Source organism: Coregonus clupeaformis, chromosome 24 (assembly GCF_020615455.1).
Source record: "Coregonus clupeaformis isolate EN_2021a chromosome 24, ASM2061545v1, whole genome shotgun sequence".
Taxonomy (NCBI): Eukaryota; Metazoa; Chordata; class Actinopteri; order Salmoniformes; family Salmonidae; genus Coregonus; species Coregonus clupeaformis.
In genome coordinates this window covers 36231716-36248442 of record NC_059215.1, presented here as the reverse complement: position 1 = coordinate 36248442, position 16727 = coordinate 36231716, and the positions used below count along the sequence as shown (strand labels likewise).

The 16727-nt window shown below is 42.0% G+C and overlaps 1 protein-coding gene across 4 annotated transcripts in view; it reads right to left on the bottom strand.

Moving 5' to 3' along the window:
• Positions 1–16727, bottom strand: part of tp73 (tumor protein p73) — a 51454-nt gene that overhangs the window by 8509 nt on the left and 26218 nt on the right. For all 4 annotated transcript variants that reach the window (XM_041846065.2, XM_041846067.2, XM_041846068.2 and 1 more), the window contains 4 exons: positions 3509–3695; positions 3064–3179; positions 2224–2333; positions 1588–1733 (listed from right to left, as the gene is read on the bottom strand). In XM_041846065.2, the coding sequence (XP_041701999.1) occupies positions 1588–1733; positions 2224–2333; positions 3064–3179; positions 3509–3695 (559 nt within the window). The remainder of the gene's footprint in view (positions 1–1587; positions 1734–2223; positions 2334–3063; positions 3180–3508; positions 3696–16727) is intronic.

Here is a 16727-nt window from a genome sequence, read left to right as displayed (position 1 = left end):
ATTGTATGATTTTTAAGTAATTCATTTGCATTTTATTGCATAACATAACTATTTGATCACCTACCAACCAGTAAGAATTCCGGCTCTCACAGACCTGTTAGTTTTTCTTTAAGAAGCCCTCCTGTTCTCCACTCATTACCTGCATTAACTGCACCTGTTTGAACTCGTTACCTGTATAAAAGACACCTGTCCACACACTCAATCAAACAGACTCCAACCTCTCCACAATGGCCAAGACCAGAGAGCTGTGTAAGGACATCAGGGATAAAATTGTAGACCTGCACAAGGCTGGGATGGGCTAAAGGACAATAGGCAAGCAGCTTGGTGAGAAGGCAACAACTGTTGGCGTAATTATTAGAAAATGGAAGAAGTCAAGATGACGGTCAATCACCCTCGGTCTGGGGCTCCATGCAAGATCTCACCTCATGGGGCATCAATGATCATGAGGAAGGTGAGGGATCAGCCCAGAACTACACCTGGTCAATGACCTGAAGAGAGCTGGGACCACAGTCTCAAAGAAAACCATTAGTAACACACTACGCCGTCATGGATTAAAATCCTGCAGCGCACGTAAGTTCCCCCTGCTCAAGCCAGCGCATGTCCAGGCCCGTCTGAAGTTTGCCAATGACCATCTGGATGATCCAGAGGAGGAATGGGAGAAGGTCATGTGGTCTGATGAGACAAAAATATAGCTTTTTGGTCTAAACTCCACTTGCCGTGTTTGGAGGAAGAAGAAGGATGAGTACAACCCCAAGAACACCATCCCAACCGTGAAACATGGAGGTGGAAACATCATTCTTTGGGGATGCTTTTCTGCAAAGGGGACAGGACGACTGCACCGTATTGAGGGGAGGATGGATGGGGCCATGTATCGCGAGATCTTGGCCAACAACCTCCTTCCCTCAGTAAGAGCATTGAAGATGGGTCGTGGCTGGTTCTTCCAGCATGACAACGACCCGAAACACACAGCCAGGGCAACTAAGGAGTGGCTCCGTAAGAAGCATCTCAAGGTCCTGGAGTGGCCTAGCCAGTCTCCAGACCTGAACCCAATAGAAAATCTTTGGAGGGAGCTGAAAGTCCGTATTGCCCAGCGACAGCCCCGAAACCAGAAGGATCTGGAGAAGGTCTGTATGGAGGAGTGGGCCAAAATCCCTGCTGCAGTGTGTGCACACCTGGTCAAGACCTACAGGAAACGTATGATCTCTGTAATTGCAAACAAAGGTTTCTGTACCAAATATATTATGTTCTGCTTTTCTGATGTATCAAATACTTATGTTATGCAATAAAATGCAAATTAATTACTTAAAAATCATACAATGTGATTTTCTGGATTTTTGTTTTAGATTCCGTCTCTCACAGTTGAAGTGTACCTATGATAAAAATTACAGACCTCTACATGCTTTGTAAGTAGGAAAACCTGCAAAATCGGCAGTGTATCAAATACTTGTTCTCCCCACTGTATGTATGTGAAGGCTCTGGTCAAAAGTGGTGCACTATATAGGGAATAAGGTGCCATTTCAGACACACCCCAATAAAAATAACCAAACATTTTGTAAAGGTGTAGAGAGAGATAGAAGGGCGACTCACTGCGCTTGTTAGCGTTGTTGTCGTTCTTGGACATGTTGTCGCTCATGGCCTGCTGCTCCCTGAAGTGGTCTTCGTCTGCCTTGCGATCTCGCCCCGGACAGGCGCATATCCGCCCTTCAAACGACCTTCGTCCCAGCACCTGACCACTAATTGCAACAAAGAAAGGCATAACGTATCATACGTTCATTTATAAGGCATTGAAAGGCCTCATATGCTTACAACAGGTAACACATCCTACATTATAACTGTATGCGCTTATTAAAGTGTTATCAAAATATTTTGTTACACTTTTCATATGAGCCACATGTTTAGTAACGCATTTGAAATACATTCTTGATTTTTATGGATGTATATAGTTTTATAAGGAGCCACGGGCTATTATGAATGATTATAGCATGTTTATCGTGAGACAGGTGTGTATAAAGGCAGTTCAAATCAGCTGTGAGCTGTTATGACAGACACACACACGTACGCACGCACGCACGCACCCATGCACGCACGCACGCACGCACGCACGCACGCACGCACACACACACACACACACACACACACACACACACACACACACACACACACACACACACACACACACACACACCCACACACCCACACACACACACAATGTCATGGACTTACTCGCGTGTCTCTAGGGTGATGATGATGAGGATGGGTCTCCTGTTCATCCCTCCCACACAGCTGCTGTTGCACATGAAGTTGTAGAGGATGGTGGTGAACTCTGTCCCCACCTATCAGAGAGAGAGACCTTTACTGTCCGTTGGCCTGTCAAACATTAGCCAGCTGTCCAATCACAGGCAGTGTGATAGCCAAGGCACCCCCCATGATGACACACTGAAGATCCCATTTATTAAAGCAAAGTTAATAGATTGAAAGACTCAACCTTTATCAGGCCTGGGCTTTGCTTATGTGAAACCAGCCCTCCTAACGCATCAGACTGAATGTAACGGACAAAACATAAGCTGTATATTTTATTACCTTTAGATGGCAGTGTTGCCATATAATGTTACATAGCAAAAGTCAGGCATGGGACCTATTCTTTTGAAAATATCAATCAAAATCATGGGCAACTAAAATATAAAGTTCTAAATAGGTATACTACATCTAAATAACCAATTAATATGAAGACTGTGTTGTTATTTTCTAGGTGATTTTAAATGTTAACCAACCACCATGTTCTATTGCAGGGGTAGGCAAACCTGGCCCTGGAGTGCTATACAGACAAATTATGTTTTTAATGGAACATTTCTGTTTTAAGACCTGGGAGACCAGGTGTGATGAATTTAACCAATCACTGTTGGTGAGGTGATTGGTAGAACCGGATGTGTTGCTTGGTTGGGACAAAATCCAGTAGTGGCTACGGCACTACAGAGTTCAGCACCAGGGTTGCCTACACATGTTCTACTGTATTGTGTGAGTGTAGGCGTTCTGTTGGGGTCCTAGCTGAGGGGAGCTACTCACCTGTGGGTTCTCGTAGGGCAACATGACACTCTGCCTGCCCGTGACGGGGTCGTCCACGTACTGGGACAGGTTGTTTCCCTCCACCCTGATCAGATGACTGGCTGGGGCCACTTGGCCTGGGTGATGGGGGGGTACAGGTCAATTAATTAATCAATCAATTAATCAACCTCTCCATCCATTTAAACTTCCTTGAATTTTTACAGTAAACCTAAACTACACTGCAGCAGTCTCTTTGGACCAGAGGTCCTATTGAAATGCCATTTCAGTTGAATTTTCATACATTTCTGTCATATAGCAGACACTCTTTTGAGAGAGGTATACCATAAGTGCATTTAAGGAAGTCCAACAACCACATCATACAAGCACTGTTGTGAGTCAAATCTGTTGTGGGATACGGGTCGATGACACAAACAGATATGCCTATCAAGGTGGCGTGGTGGCTTACTGTCATTGAAGTCCCGTCCCAGCTCGTGGTTGGGGCAGCGTTTGACTACCTCGGTGACATGCTCCGCTTTCTTGTAGACAGGCATGGCACGGATGACACTGGCGTGTGGCGGGGCCGAGGAAAGCTTGATCTGGATTGGACAGGTCTTGGCGATCTGACAGTAGAGCTTCTTCAGCAGCGGGGAGTACTGAGGAGGGGCAAAACAGAAGGGGGATGTTATTCTTGACAAGTCACCGTTGTGGTGTAATTTTTTTTTTTACCTATCAAACATCTCATCCAGGCACTTTGTTTGTTAATAATTTTTGGGAACACTTTACTAAAAGCCTGCAGGTATAATTTTTTACGTTATAACTTATGAGCAAGTATGAGCCTTTATAATGTCTTAGCATGCTTCAGCATGATAATGCACAGCCCCATGTTGCAAGGATCTGTACACAATTCCTGGAAGCTGGAAATGTCTCAGTCCTTCTATGGCCTGAATACTAACCAGACATGTCACCCATTGAGCATGTTTGGGATGCTCTGGATCGACGTGTACGACAGCGTGTTGCAGTTCCCGCCAATACCAGCAACTTCACACAGCCATTGAAGAGCAGCCGGACAACATTCCACAGACCACAATCGACAGCCTGATCAACTCTATGCAAAGGAGATGTGTCGCGCGGCCTGAGGCAAATGGTGGTCACACCAGATACTGATTGGTTTTCTGATCCACGCCCCTACCTCTGTATTCCCAGTCATGTGAAATCCATAGATTAGGGCATAATTAATTTATTTCAGTTGACTGATTTCGTTATATGAACTGTAACTCAGTAAAATCTTTGAAATTGTTGCATGTTGCAAAAAAAAGTGCTGAGTGGTAGTATTACTAGGGTATGAGATGGAAGGTTATGAACACAGTTAACATGTCAGATTAGTAGGACTGTAGAACAAATTGAGTGATTTGAAACATGAGGCAAAATACATTAGGGCTTTTTGAAGGCTATAAAATATGCAGTAAAATTGGTTCCATCATGTCATAAATATAAGGACTATTCGGTTGCTGGAATGAACATGATTATTATCTACCAGGCTGGGCTTGCAGGTGTTGTAGCAAAGTTAGTAATAATTCCTGGAGGGAAGCATGTCAGTTCAAAAAGCCAAGTATGTGTGTGTGTGTGTGTGTGTGTGAGTGAGTGAAAAAGTACAATGGAAGAGTTAGTAGGAGTCTAGTAGGGCCTGCAAACATAATACAATCAAATCATAACTGTAGGCCTATTCAAACTCCAAACGGAATATTCAATATCACAAGCTTGCTCAATTGAAGCAAATCTACGGAGGAAAGCACCAACTACATTGGAGATACTCAGCTAAGATGCTATCATAGACAGGCAATGATGTATACTGCGAGTCTGCATTCAGCGGGACTTGAAACAGTTATTCAGTACAAATGTGTGGATATCTAACTGAAGTGCATCATGCAAGTGAAAAGAGCCCTTTGTACTCTTTGACGGGCATATCTGCCATTACCAATGCTGGCAGTCATCCTACTAAAAAGGAGGTTCAAATACATCCAATCTTATGGGGAGGGAGGGGAGGGGTTCTTACCGGACAAGCTTCAACATGCCCCAACACTATCAAGAAAACCCAAAAATCCACCTGAGGACATCAAACCTTCCAGGAAAGACCGTTTTGTTTTGTGTGGACTTGCTACAATGAATATCAATGCAGATGTAACAATGTGCCCAAAAGCCCTGGTATAGAGATGAACATGTACTGTTTTCAATGCAGAGATACATATGCTTTAGTCATTGATGCTACAATAGCATTCAAACATGCTGTTCATACTCAGTGGAATTAATCACTGATCATTTCATTCTATTTTTAGGCCATGTTGAAAATTATGGAAAAGTCCACTATTTTCAATCATTTTAATTATACACCATCATCATAAACTGTGGGGGAAATACATCATCTTTGTAGACTATTATATTTTGTTCTGTGGGTTCCTGCCTTTCAATGTCAAAAATTCCCCACGGGATGAGGGCGCATCCAACAGACAGCTTTGGGGGGGTGGGGTGGGGTGGAGAAGGGAAAGTCAATTCCAAGACAAGTCTCTGTCTGAATTCCATTTTGAGATACCGTTACTAAGCCTCCTGCAACACTGCACAACTCACCCCACCTCACTCCAACCCCTTATCCCAGCCCACCCCACCCATAGCATAGACTTGAGATGTATTGCAAAAGCGGAAGCTAAATATTTGTGCACAAAATCACCTATTCCCATTCTTAGCCTGCAAGTTCAGACAGATCAGCCATACTTTGAATAAATAATTTGACGCAGTAAAACCCTGATGACGTTTTCACAGATTCAGGGATTTTTTTCAATGATTGAGCTGAGTAGCATTAACAGATCCCTCGGATACAGTCCAAAGGTCACTATTCTCTGAACCCGCAAAACGACCCTTGCTAACCAGCATCCCCAAATCTGATTCTAACAGATATTGATGATTTAGTGACACTTAACAAGGGTTGAATCTTAACCTGAGATAAGTGTACTGTACTTCAAATGTTACCACACATTTCTGATTGATGTGCAAGGTACATGCAAATATTCCGTGCATGGATGTCTCAAGTTGGGGTTCGACCCACACAAATTGATATGGCCTACTCCAGCTAATGCTTGTATCCAAAGTAACACATATGTGGCCCATGTAGGAATCAAACTCACAACCCTGTTGTTGCCACCAGCACCAAGGTCTATCTACAATACTGAGTAATGGGAACCACACCGGAACAAAATGATGCCCATATGACTCAATCAGCATCATATGAGTTACATGTGCTGGGCAGTTGCTGATATGTTTGATAGGTTCAGTCACAGCTGAGAGCATAGCAGAGCAATAAATCACTCTCTCTCTGTCTCTGTATGCAGCTGAGAGAGAGACGTCAGGACTTGTCCACTGAGACATCTCCCTTCTCTTATTCTACTTATTCATCATTGTTTTATTGAAAGGAACGGAACTCCCATATCACATCTCCTGGAGAGCGCGTTCCACAGACAAGGGCGTGACGAGCAAGCCCAATGCTGGGATGGATGGACGGATGGATGAATGGATGGATGGAGGAACGAGTTAAGAAAGGTGTTGAGTGAGAAAGGAAGATGAAAAGTGCAAGAGAGGATAGAATGAGAAAAGTATAGGAGAGAAAGCGGGGCAAATATTGGTCTAGGAGATTGACAAGTGTAGAGGAGGAGCAGGAAGAGGAAGTTGAGGAGGATTAAAAGGAAGAGGAGGATGTGCATGCTAGGAGATTGACAAGTTTAGAGGAGGAGGAGGAAGAGGAAGTTGAGGAGGATTAAAAGGAAGAGGAGGATGTGCATGCTAGGAGATGGACGAGTGTAGAGGAAGAGGAAGAAGAATACAGACAGACAGAACTCTATACAGTCAGCCAGTCCAGTGGACCATAGGTGCAGGTCCAGACAAGCTTGTTGAGAACGAGTGATAATTGCCATACTGTCATCCCTGTGGACATGCTCTGGCTTGCCTATTGCAAAGTCAGTTAACTGTCCAAATATGTTAACACATGCAGTCCTCCTCGGCTATATCCCACATCCCATTAATCATAGAAAAGCATCAACAACACTTTCCTGAATCCCTCTCGACACACATGGCAAAGAAATAAATTAGTCTCTTGGATAAGAAGTGGAAATTCTATAGCGTTCTATGTGAATTCCCCCAAGGTGATTTGATGGGCTCTAATTGCTGTTTGGGAGCATTTGGGAGATGTAGAAGTATATAATCATCTTTTGTTTCACCAAAATCCACAAAACAAATCCTATCAGAAGTCACTGATCATCAAATCAAATCAAGCTTTATTTATTCAGCACATTTCAGACACGGAATGAAACGCAACATGCTTTACAGGAAAAAACTATGAAAAAACAATGAAAATAAAAGCTGAAATATTTACTACACAATGAACATAAGATAGAAAACAAAAGAATGACACAAACTGAGCGACTAAAAAGCACCCTGAGGAAAAGCAAAGTTAAAAAGGTGTGTTTTAAGATCTATTTTAAATATGTCCACAGTTTCGCCCCCCTCCCCCCCTCAGGTTCTCTGGCAGCTATTCCAGAGGCTGGGGGCATAATAACTAAAGGCTGCCTCTCCATGCCTCTTGGTCCTAGGCTTTGGGATAGTTAAAAGGCCAGTGCCAGAGGACCTGAGGGACCTACTGGGTACATAACTTTAAATGTCTGACATGTTTTGGGGTGCACAATCGTGGATTGATTTAAAATCCAATAGAAGAATCTTAAAATTAATTATATAACTCACAGGCAGCCAGTGCAGAGAGCTTAAAACCGGTGTAATGTGTGCTCTCCGTCTGGTCTTGGTCAGTACCCGTGCTGCAACATTCTGTATGTTTTGCAGTTGACCAATGGCTTTCTTGGGTAGACCAGACAGGAGAACATTACACTAGTCAAGCCTGCTTGTAATAAAAGTATGGATGAGTCTCTCTGTATCAGCCTGCGAGAGAAACGGCCGCACCTTGGCAATGTTCCTCAGGTGGTAAAAAGCTATTTTGGTCACATTCCTAATGTGTGATTCTACATTTTGTTCAGAATCTAAAATAACACCTAGGTTTTTTACCTGGTGTTTTATCTTTATTGCCCGTGAATTAAAATGTGCGGCCAGATTCTCTCTCTGTGCTTTGGCTCCAACAATAAGTACCTCGGTCTAGTCTTGATTTAGCTGGAGGAAGTTGTGAGCCATCCAAGTATTTAAATCACTAATACAGTCTAATAATTTATCTGTGGAGCTAAAATCCTCTGGTGACACAGACATTTTAAGTTGTGTATCGTCTGCGTAGCAGTGAAAATAAATGCTGTGCTTTCTGATAACGCTGACAGGGGGTAACAAATATAAACTGAACAGTACCGGAGCCAAAATAGAACCTTGTGGAACGCCACATGTGATATGTATTTTCTCTGAGTTCTGTTCACTATGAAGTACTGGAGCTGGTGTCTTTTGAAGTTGTTTTGGGAATAATGAGCTACTGTTGCACTTGCAAACATCTCCAAATGTGGATCAAATTAATTGAGAATATTGTTCACTAAGAATAACTGCAGGCTTACCCATACAAGCACAAAACAATCTAAATGCATATCTGCAGTCTAAAAAGACAGCGTTGTTTATGATGTACCTACTAGTCCTACATCAATATTACTGGAAGTGTATGGCTGTTGCTCATGACTCCACAGCTCTGGGTAAAAGTTGCCTTTAGGCACCATCTGTTCAGGATTTCACAACTTGATGTTAGATGGTCCCTCACTGAAAGTAGTCCATGTGCCAGGAGAAACTGTAATCGATGGTTTGGTTTTCACAGCCACAAACCTCAGCTAACTTTAGCCATCACTAGCTAACAATCAATGGAAGTCAATGGGGCATGTTTGCGTGTTTATTTTTTTGAATGGCCAAATCACCTTTAATTAAGTAACTAAATATGGAGTTGATTTCGTTGATTTGACAAGGACATTTTGACAATTGCACACACGCCCCATTTACTTTCATAGATTGTTAGCTAGTTGTGGCTAAAGTTAGCTGGGAAAGGTGTGTAAGAGTAATTACAGTAATTCAGCTGGTAGAGCACGGCACTTGTAACGCCAAGGTAGTGGGTTCGATCCCCGGGACCACCCATACACAAAAATGTATGCACGCATGACTGTAAGTCGCTTTGGATAAAAGCGTCTGCTAAATGGCATATTATTATTATTATTATTATAATTAGTCTGCAGATAGCCTAGCATCTCCACTATAAGATTTCATCCATGCTTGAAATCTATATGATAAGCATGGCGAGCTCTGTGCGCTTGATATACACTGAACAAAAATATAAATGCAACATTTAGTGCTGGTCCCATCTTTCATGAGCTGAAACAAAATATCTCATACATTTTCCATACGCACAAAAAGCTTATTGCTCTCAGATTTTGTGGACGAATTTCTTTACATTCCTGTTAGTGAGCATTTCTCCTTTGCCAAAATAATCCATCCACCTGACAACTGTGGCATATCAAGAAGCTGATTAAACAGCATGATCATTACACAGGTGCACCTTGTGCTGGGAACAATAAAAGGCCACTTAATATGTGCAGTTTTGTCACACATCACAATGCCACAGATGTCTCAAGTTTTGAGGGGGGCATTTCTGTCTGTAATAAAGCCCTTTTGTGGGGAAAAACTCATTCTGGTGAGTGGACCTGGCTGCCAAGTGGGTGAAATCCATAGATTAGGGCCTGATTTATCCTTATACGAACTGTAACTCAGTAAAATCATTGAAATTGTTGCATGTTGCATTTATATTTTTGTCCAGTTTAATATTGTATCGCATCATATCAAATCTTATCATGTATTAATGTTAATAGTTTGTCGAGTTTTATATAATGCACAAAGAGTGACAACACCTTTACCTATTGATGTGCTTCATGTACAGATTACTATTTTGATTGATACATATCAATACAGGAGCTACCTGCTCCAAAGCATGATGCACAGTGTCTATGGAAATTAGTGTGAGTAAAGAGTGCGAGGACGAAACACCAAGAAAGGTGGCTAATTGATTCAAATTATGTGTGTGTGTGTTGACGTGAGTGAATGTGTGTGTTCGAATATCCTCATTATCAAGTGTGTGTGTGTGTTACCAAGCTGTGGCAACACACACATGCAGACAGGCAGTGGTGGAGATGGGGTAGACTCAGAGAATGGATGTGCGCTCGGTGTCTGACTCTATGGGCATGTTGGGGCCTGCGTCCTGACGGTGAGAGGCTAATAGCTGGGAAGAGCAGCTCCTGACACGCCGGGATACAGAGCATGCTCCGGCCTGTCCCTTCCTCATCCCAATCCACACCCAGCCGAGTGGCGGAGCATTGTCGGAACGTTGTCGGAGCATCGGGAGTGCCGATGGGTCGTTATTGGAAAAAGGGCTGAAGTGTTAGATCTCATTTTCATCCCATCATGACACTTATTGCTCGGAGAGCTCCAGGAATGTTTGAAGTTTGGGAGGCAAAAGGCTAATTTGAAGGATGGATGGTGCATGCTTGGGAGCAATTATCCCTAATACAGAATAATGTGTTGTTTACAAGACAGACACCCAAGACACCCACAGCAGCTATGAGATCACTTGTAAATAGAGTGGCTTAAAGTAATCTTGGGTAGATTCGTTCAGTGTGAATAATCATGATGGGGGTTTTCATGCAACACAAGGTATTCTTTGTGTTGCGCCGTGCCTTCTTCTGTTCTGTTCTGTTCTGTTCTATTTCACCTACAGTAACCAAAACAGGTGTCAACTCCCTCAATCGCCAATACTGCAGTCCAAAACTGATGACTGCTGTCAGTCAAGTAGATGTTAGTGTATTCAATTCAATGTTCATTTCCAGGGACAGATTGTTGCTGGGCTGTAAATGGCAACCAACCATAGCCTACAATACATAGACAGTACAGACTCTCCACACAGACACAATAGCACTCCAAATCCTCATCAGTCCAGATAAAAGAGAACATTTGAAAGTTAAAAGTGTCATTGTAAAGTCCATATTGGCAAGGGCAACTCATTGGAGTGGCAATGTCACTTGAAATACATTTTGAACACATAACGAGCTGCTTGCAAACACAAACCGAGTCTGTCTGGGCAGTAGCCATGGTATTTAAGAAGTTCATCTCTCCAAAGCCCAGTGCCTCCTACAGTAGCTGAGAGATAGTCGTAACGGCCAAAACTAGGAGATGAAGTCAATATGCCCCTATGCCATTCCCCATAGCCTGGGGCCCCACAAAGCTGCAAGCCTGCAACCACACACAGTGTCTCAACTACCCACAGACAGTGATCCCCAAGCCGATTCATGTTCAAGCACGGGCCGACGCGGGATTAAAGTTGTTACACACTCTCCTGCCATTTTGGGAATCTCCCTGCATTAGAAGCAACTCTTTCATTCCTATCGGCTTGACAGTAATCTCTTTTCCTTTCAGAAACTCACGCTTGCTTAACAACACACTGACATGTTACTTGTAGCCCGACAAAGCATTTGCGATGCAAATGGTCCACGAATAGACTTGAAAACATTGTTATGTCCTGTCTTGGGGGCTTTCTTTGATTGTTGTTCTCCTCGGGTGCAAATGCTCCTCTTGTTTAGTGCTTTGGGTAGGAGTTGCCTGTTGACACAGATCTAGGATCAGCTCACCATCTCCCAAATCCTAACCATAACCATTAGAGGAGAGAAAATGCAAAACTGACCTTAGTGTTTAGTTCAGAGCCATAATCATGAATCCATAATCCTGAATCCTGAATCCTGAATCCATAATCCTGAATCCTGAATCCATAATCCAAGGACCACAACCCTGATCAACTGATTGATATTGAAATTATTACACCAATACTAAGGTAAGGGCATATTCAAAAAGGTTTGCAGTACAAATGAGGGAGAAAGTATTTTTTCATTACCTAAGATGCAGTTCAGTTTATTCTTTCAAATTTGTACTGTATGCCTTCATACCCCTTCACTTAATCCACATTTTGTTGTGTTACAGCCTGAATTCAAAATGGATTACATTTTAATGTTTTTCTTACCCATCTACACACAATACTCCATAATGACAAAGTGAAAACATGTTTTTGGATTTTTTTGCAAATGTATTGAATACGAGGTACAGAAATATCTCATTTACATAAGTATTCACACCCCTGAGTCAATACTTTGTAGAAGCACCATTGGCAGTGATTGCAGCTGAAAAGTCTTTCTGGGTAAGTCTCTAAGAGCTTTCCACACCTGGATTTCCCATTATTTTTGCCCATTATTATTTTCAAAATTCTTCAAGCTCTGTCAAATTGGTTGTTGCTAGACAACCATTTTCAGGTCTTACCATAGATTTTCAAGTAGATTTATGTCAAAACTGTAACTCGGCCACTCAGGAACATTCACTGTCTTCTTGGTAAGTAACTCCAGTGTAGATTTGGCCTTGTGTTTTAGGTTATTGTCCTGCTGAAAGGTGAATTCATCTCCCAGTGTCTGGTGGAAAGCTCCATTCCGATTATTTTTTATCCTGAAAAATTACCCAGTCCTTAACGATTACAAGAATACCCATAACATGATATAGCCACCACTATGCTTGAAAATATGGAGAGTGGTACTCAGTAATGTTTTATATTGGATTTGCCCCAAATCATTTTTTGCAGTATTACTTTAGTGCCTTGTTGCCAACAGGATGTATGTTTTGGAATATTTGTATTCTGTACAGGCTTCCTTCTTTTCACTCTGTCATTTCGGTTAGTATTGTGGAGTAACTACAATGTTGTTGATCCATCCTCAGTTTTTTCGTATCACCTGTTAATGTTTTAAAGTCACCATTGGCCTCAGGGTGAAATCCCTGAGTGGTTTCCTTCCTCTCCAGTAACTGAGTTAGGAAGGACGCCTGTATCCTTGTCGTGACTGGGTGTATTGATACACCATGCAAAGTGTAACTTCACCATGCTCAAAGGGATATTCAATGTCTGCTTATTTTACCCATCTACCAATAGGTGCCCTTCTTTGCGAGGCATTGGAAAACCACCCTGGTCTTTGTGGTTGAATCTGTGTTCAAAATGTACTGCTCGACTGAGGGACCTTACAGATAATTGTATGTGTGGGGTACAGAGATGAGGTAGTCATTCAAAAATAATGTTAAACACTATTATTGCACACAGAGTCGAGGCAACTTATTATGTGATTTATTAAGCACATTTTTACTCCTGAACGTAGTGAGGCTTGCCATAACAAAGGAGGTGAACACTTATTGACTAAACATTTTTGAAAAATATTATTCCACTTTGACATTATGGGGTATTGTGTGAAGCCAGTGACAAAAAATCTAAATTTCATCCATTTTAAATTCAGGCTGTAACACATACAAATGTGGAAAAGGTCAATGGCTGTGACTACTTTTTGAAGGCACTGTATACAGTTGAAGTCGGTTGGAGTCATTAAAACCCATTTTTCAACCACTCCACAAATGTCTTGTTAACAAACTATAGTTTTGGCAAGTCGGTTAGGACATCTACTTTGTGCATGACACAAGTAATTTTTCCAACAATTGTTTACAGACAGATTATTTCACTTATAATTCACTGTATCACAATTCCAGTGGGTCAGAAGTTTACATACACTAAGTTGGCTGTGCCTTTAAACAGCTTGGAAAATTCCAGAAAATGATGTCATGGCTTTAGAAGCTTCTGATAGGCTAATTGACATAATTTGAGTCAATTGGAGGTGTACCTGTGGATGTATTTCAAGGCCTACCTTCAAACTCAGTGCCTCTTTGCTTGACATCATGGGAAAATCAAAATAAACCAGCCAAGTCTGGTTCATCCTTGGGAGCAATTTCCAAACGCCTGAAGGTACCACGTTCAACTGTACAAACAATAGTACGCAAGTATAAACACCATGGGACCACGCAGCCGTCATACCGCTCAGGAAGGAAACGCGTTCTGTCTCCTAGAGATGAACGTACTTTGGTGCGAAAAGTGCAAATAAATCCCAGAACAACAGCAAAGGACCTTGTGAAGATGCTGGAGGAAACCAGTACAAAAATATCTACATCCTCAGTAAAACAAGTCCTATATCGACATAACCTGAAAGGCCACTTAGCAAGGAAGAAGACACTGCTCCAAAACTGCCATTAAAAAGCCAGACTACGGTTTGCAACTGCACATGAGGACAAAGACCGTACTTTTTGGAGAAATGTCCTCTGGTCTGATGAAACAAAAATAGAACTGTTTGGCCATAATGACCATCGTTATGTTTGGAGGAAAAAGGAGGTATCTTGCAAGCCGAAGAACACCATCCCAACCGTGAAGCACAGGGGTGGCAGCATCATGCTGTGGGGATGCTTTGCTGCAGGAGGGACTGGTGCACTTCACAAAATAGATGGCATCATGAGGAAGGAAAATTATGTGGATATATTGAAGCAACATCTCAAGACATCAGTCAGGAAGTTAAAGCTTGGTCGCAAATGGGTCTTCCAAATGGACAACGACCCCAAGCATACTTCCAAAGTTGTGGCAAAATGGCTTAAGGACAACAAAGTCAAGGTATTGGAGTGGCCATCACAAAGCCCTGACCTCAATCCTATAGAAGATATGTGGGCAGAACTGAAAAAGCGTGTGCGAGCAAGGGGGCCTACAAACCTGACTCAGTTACACAAGCTCTGTCAGGAGGAATGGGCCAAAATTCACCCAACTTATTGTGGGAAGCTTGTGGAAGGCTACCCGAAACGTTTGACCCAAGTTAAACAATTTAAAGGCAATGCTACCAAATACTAATTGAGTGTATGTAAACTTCTGACCCACTGGGAATGTGATGAAAGAAATAAAAGCTGAAATAAATCATTCTCTCTACTATTATTCTGACATTTCACAATCTTAAAATAAAGTGGTGATCCTAACTGACCTAAGACAGGGAATTTTTACTAGGATTAAATGTCAGGAATTGTGAAAAACTGAGTTTAAATGTATTTGGCTAAGGTGTATGTAAACTTCCACTTCAACTGTATATACTTACATTAATCCAAACATCTATTCTTAATTTGTCTGTCTAGAACTAATTGTGGGAAAAACACTTTCATTGTATCATTCATATTCTAATTCCATCTTTTATAATAGGGGACCAATTATAACAATCATCCCAGACTTTTACAAATCCACTTTTTCTGCTAGGTCATCTTCTTTCCCCTAAGCATTTGCTATTCAAAACGATTAAGTAATGTAATAACAGTGTATATTTTCACACCGTGACACTTAACATTGTTCTCTCACTCTGTCTAACTACAGCCTTCAGCTAACAATAGTGCTTTAATTGTTCCATCAGGCAGACACACAAGGCAAGGCAGTTTAGGGCAGGGTGTAAGGACTCTCCCTGTGCTACCTTAAAGGCCCACTCTGTGATATTTACAGTCATTTTAAAAAATATATATCAAAGGGGAAATCTGTGATTTGTACATCCATTTTTGTACTTTTAAATAAAGAAATATATACCCATTGATTCTTGAAGAATATAACTTACCAATGCATCATGAACTTACTTCAACTGTTTTACCCCATCAGAACCCAAAATATAAGCTTGTTTTACTCCATTGTTTGTAGACAATGTAATTGTAAACAAACACTGTACATCCTCAAAACATGGTTAAAACTATCATTTTGATATCACGGATGGTCAGTCCGTGCATCCATAGATCTGTCTATGAATTTGAGAATGGTTAAACAGCAGTCCTTCAGCTGTACCAAAACAGTGGTGGGGTGCCCTCTGTTATTATTTGAACAGCAGATTGCCCCTTTAATGATATACACACATTGATTCTTGAAGAATATTAATTTGAGAGTAGTTGGGTTACATTTCTCCAGCACCATCGCTCAGCTTAATAGCAAATCAAGTAGGGGGGCTGCCATTATTATTTCTATTTTTTAATAAAGGAGTGGGACTTTAAGGAGTGTATTACTCAGTGTGTATCACCCTTGTGTGCGCTGCTCAGTCAAGTCGTTTTCTGTCTCTACTTGAAAATTGCCCAACCTCAGTCCTCAGGTAGAAGTGTTCGGATTTGTAATGACATAGTTTATCCGTTCTCATTCAACATAAGGTGATGGATTCCAACTATCAATCATACAAACCACAGAACATAAGAAACCGAACACTAACACCAATACTGCACCTACTGTAGGCTCCTCTCCTAAGATCTATCAAAGGAAGGGCCCAGAGTTTATCCTGACTATGTAAAAAACTTTGGGCCCTATAACTTGTCTAGTTACAACAATGGGGCTGGTGTTTTCCGAGTGTATCCTCAGTCACCATGAGACAGGTAAGGGGTATGAGAAAAGCTTGTGTCAAAGAACAGTTGACAGACACATTGGAGAGGAAGCCTATGTGTGGGGACAGAGTGGAGCCCTGGAGCGATTTGGGTGACAGCCAAGAGAGGGGCTGAAGAAAGACATAACGCGGTGGAGGGTCAGAAAGCAGCGCCTCAGTGGCCAGGGGATCCTTTTACAGATTCTTACCGCCGCCGCCGCCGAGCCCTGAATAAAGCCCCCACGCTTGAGTACGTTTAACAAACACAGCCAAAAAGCCCCCTCAGGCAAGGAAACACAGGCTCACGTTTCAAACAGAGGTCAACTCCGTAACAATCCGGGGCGACACCTTTTGGCTCTTTTTCAGCTTAGA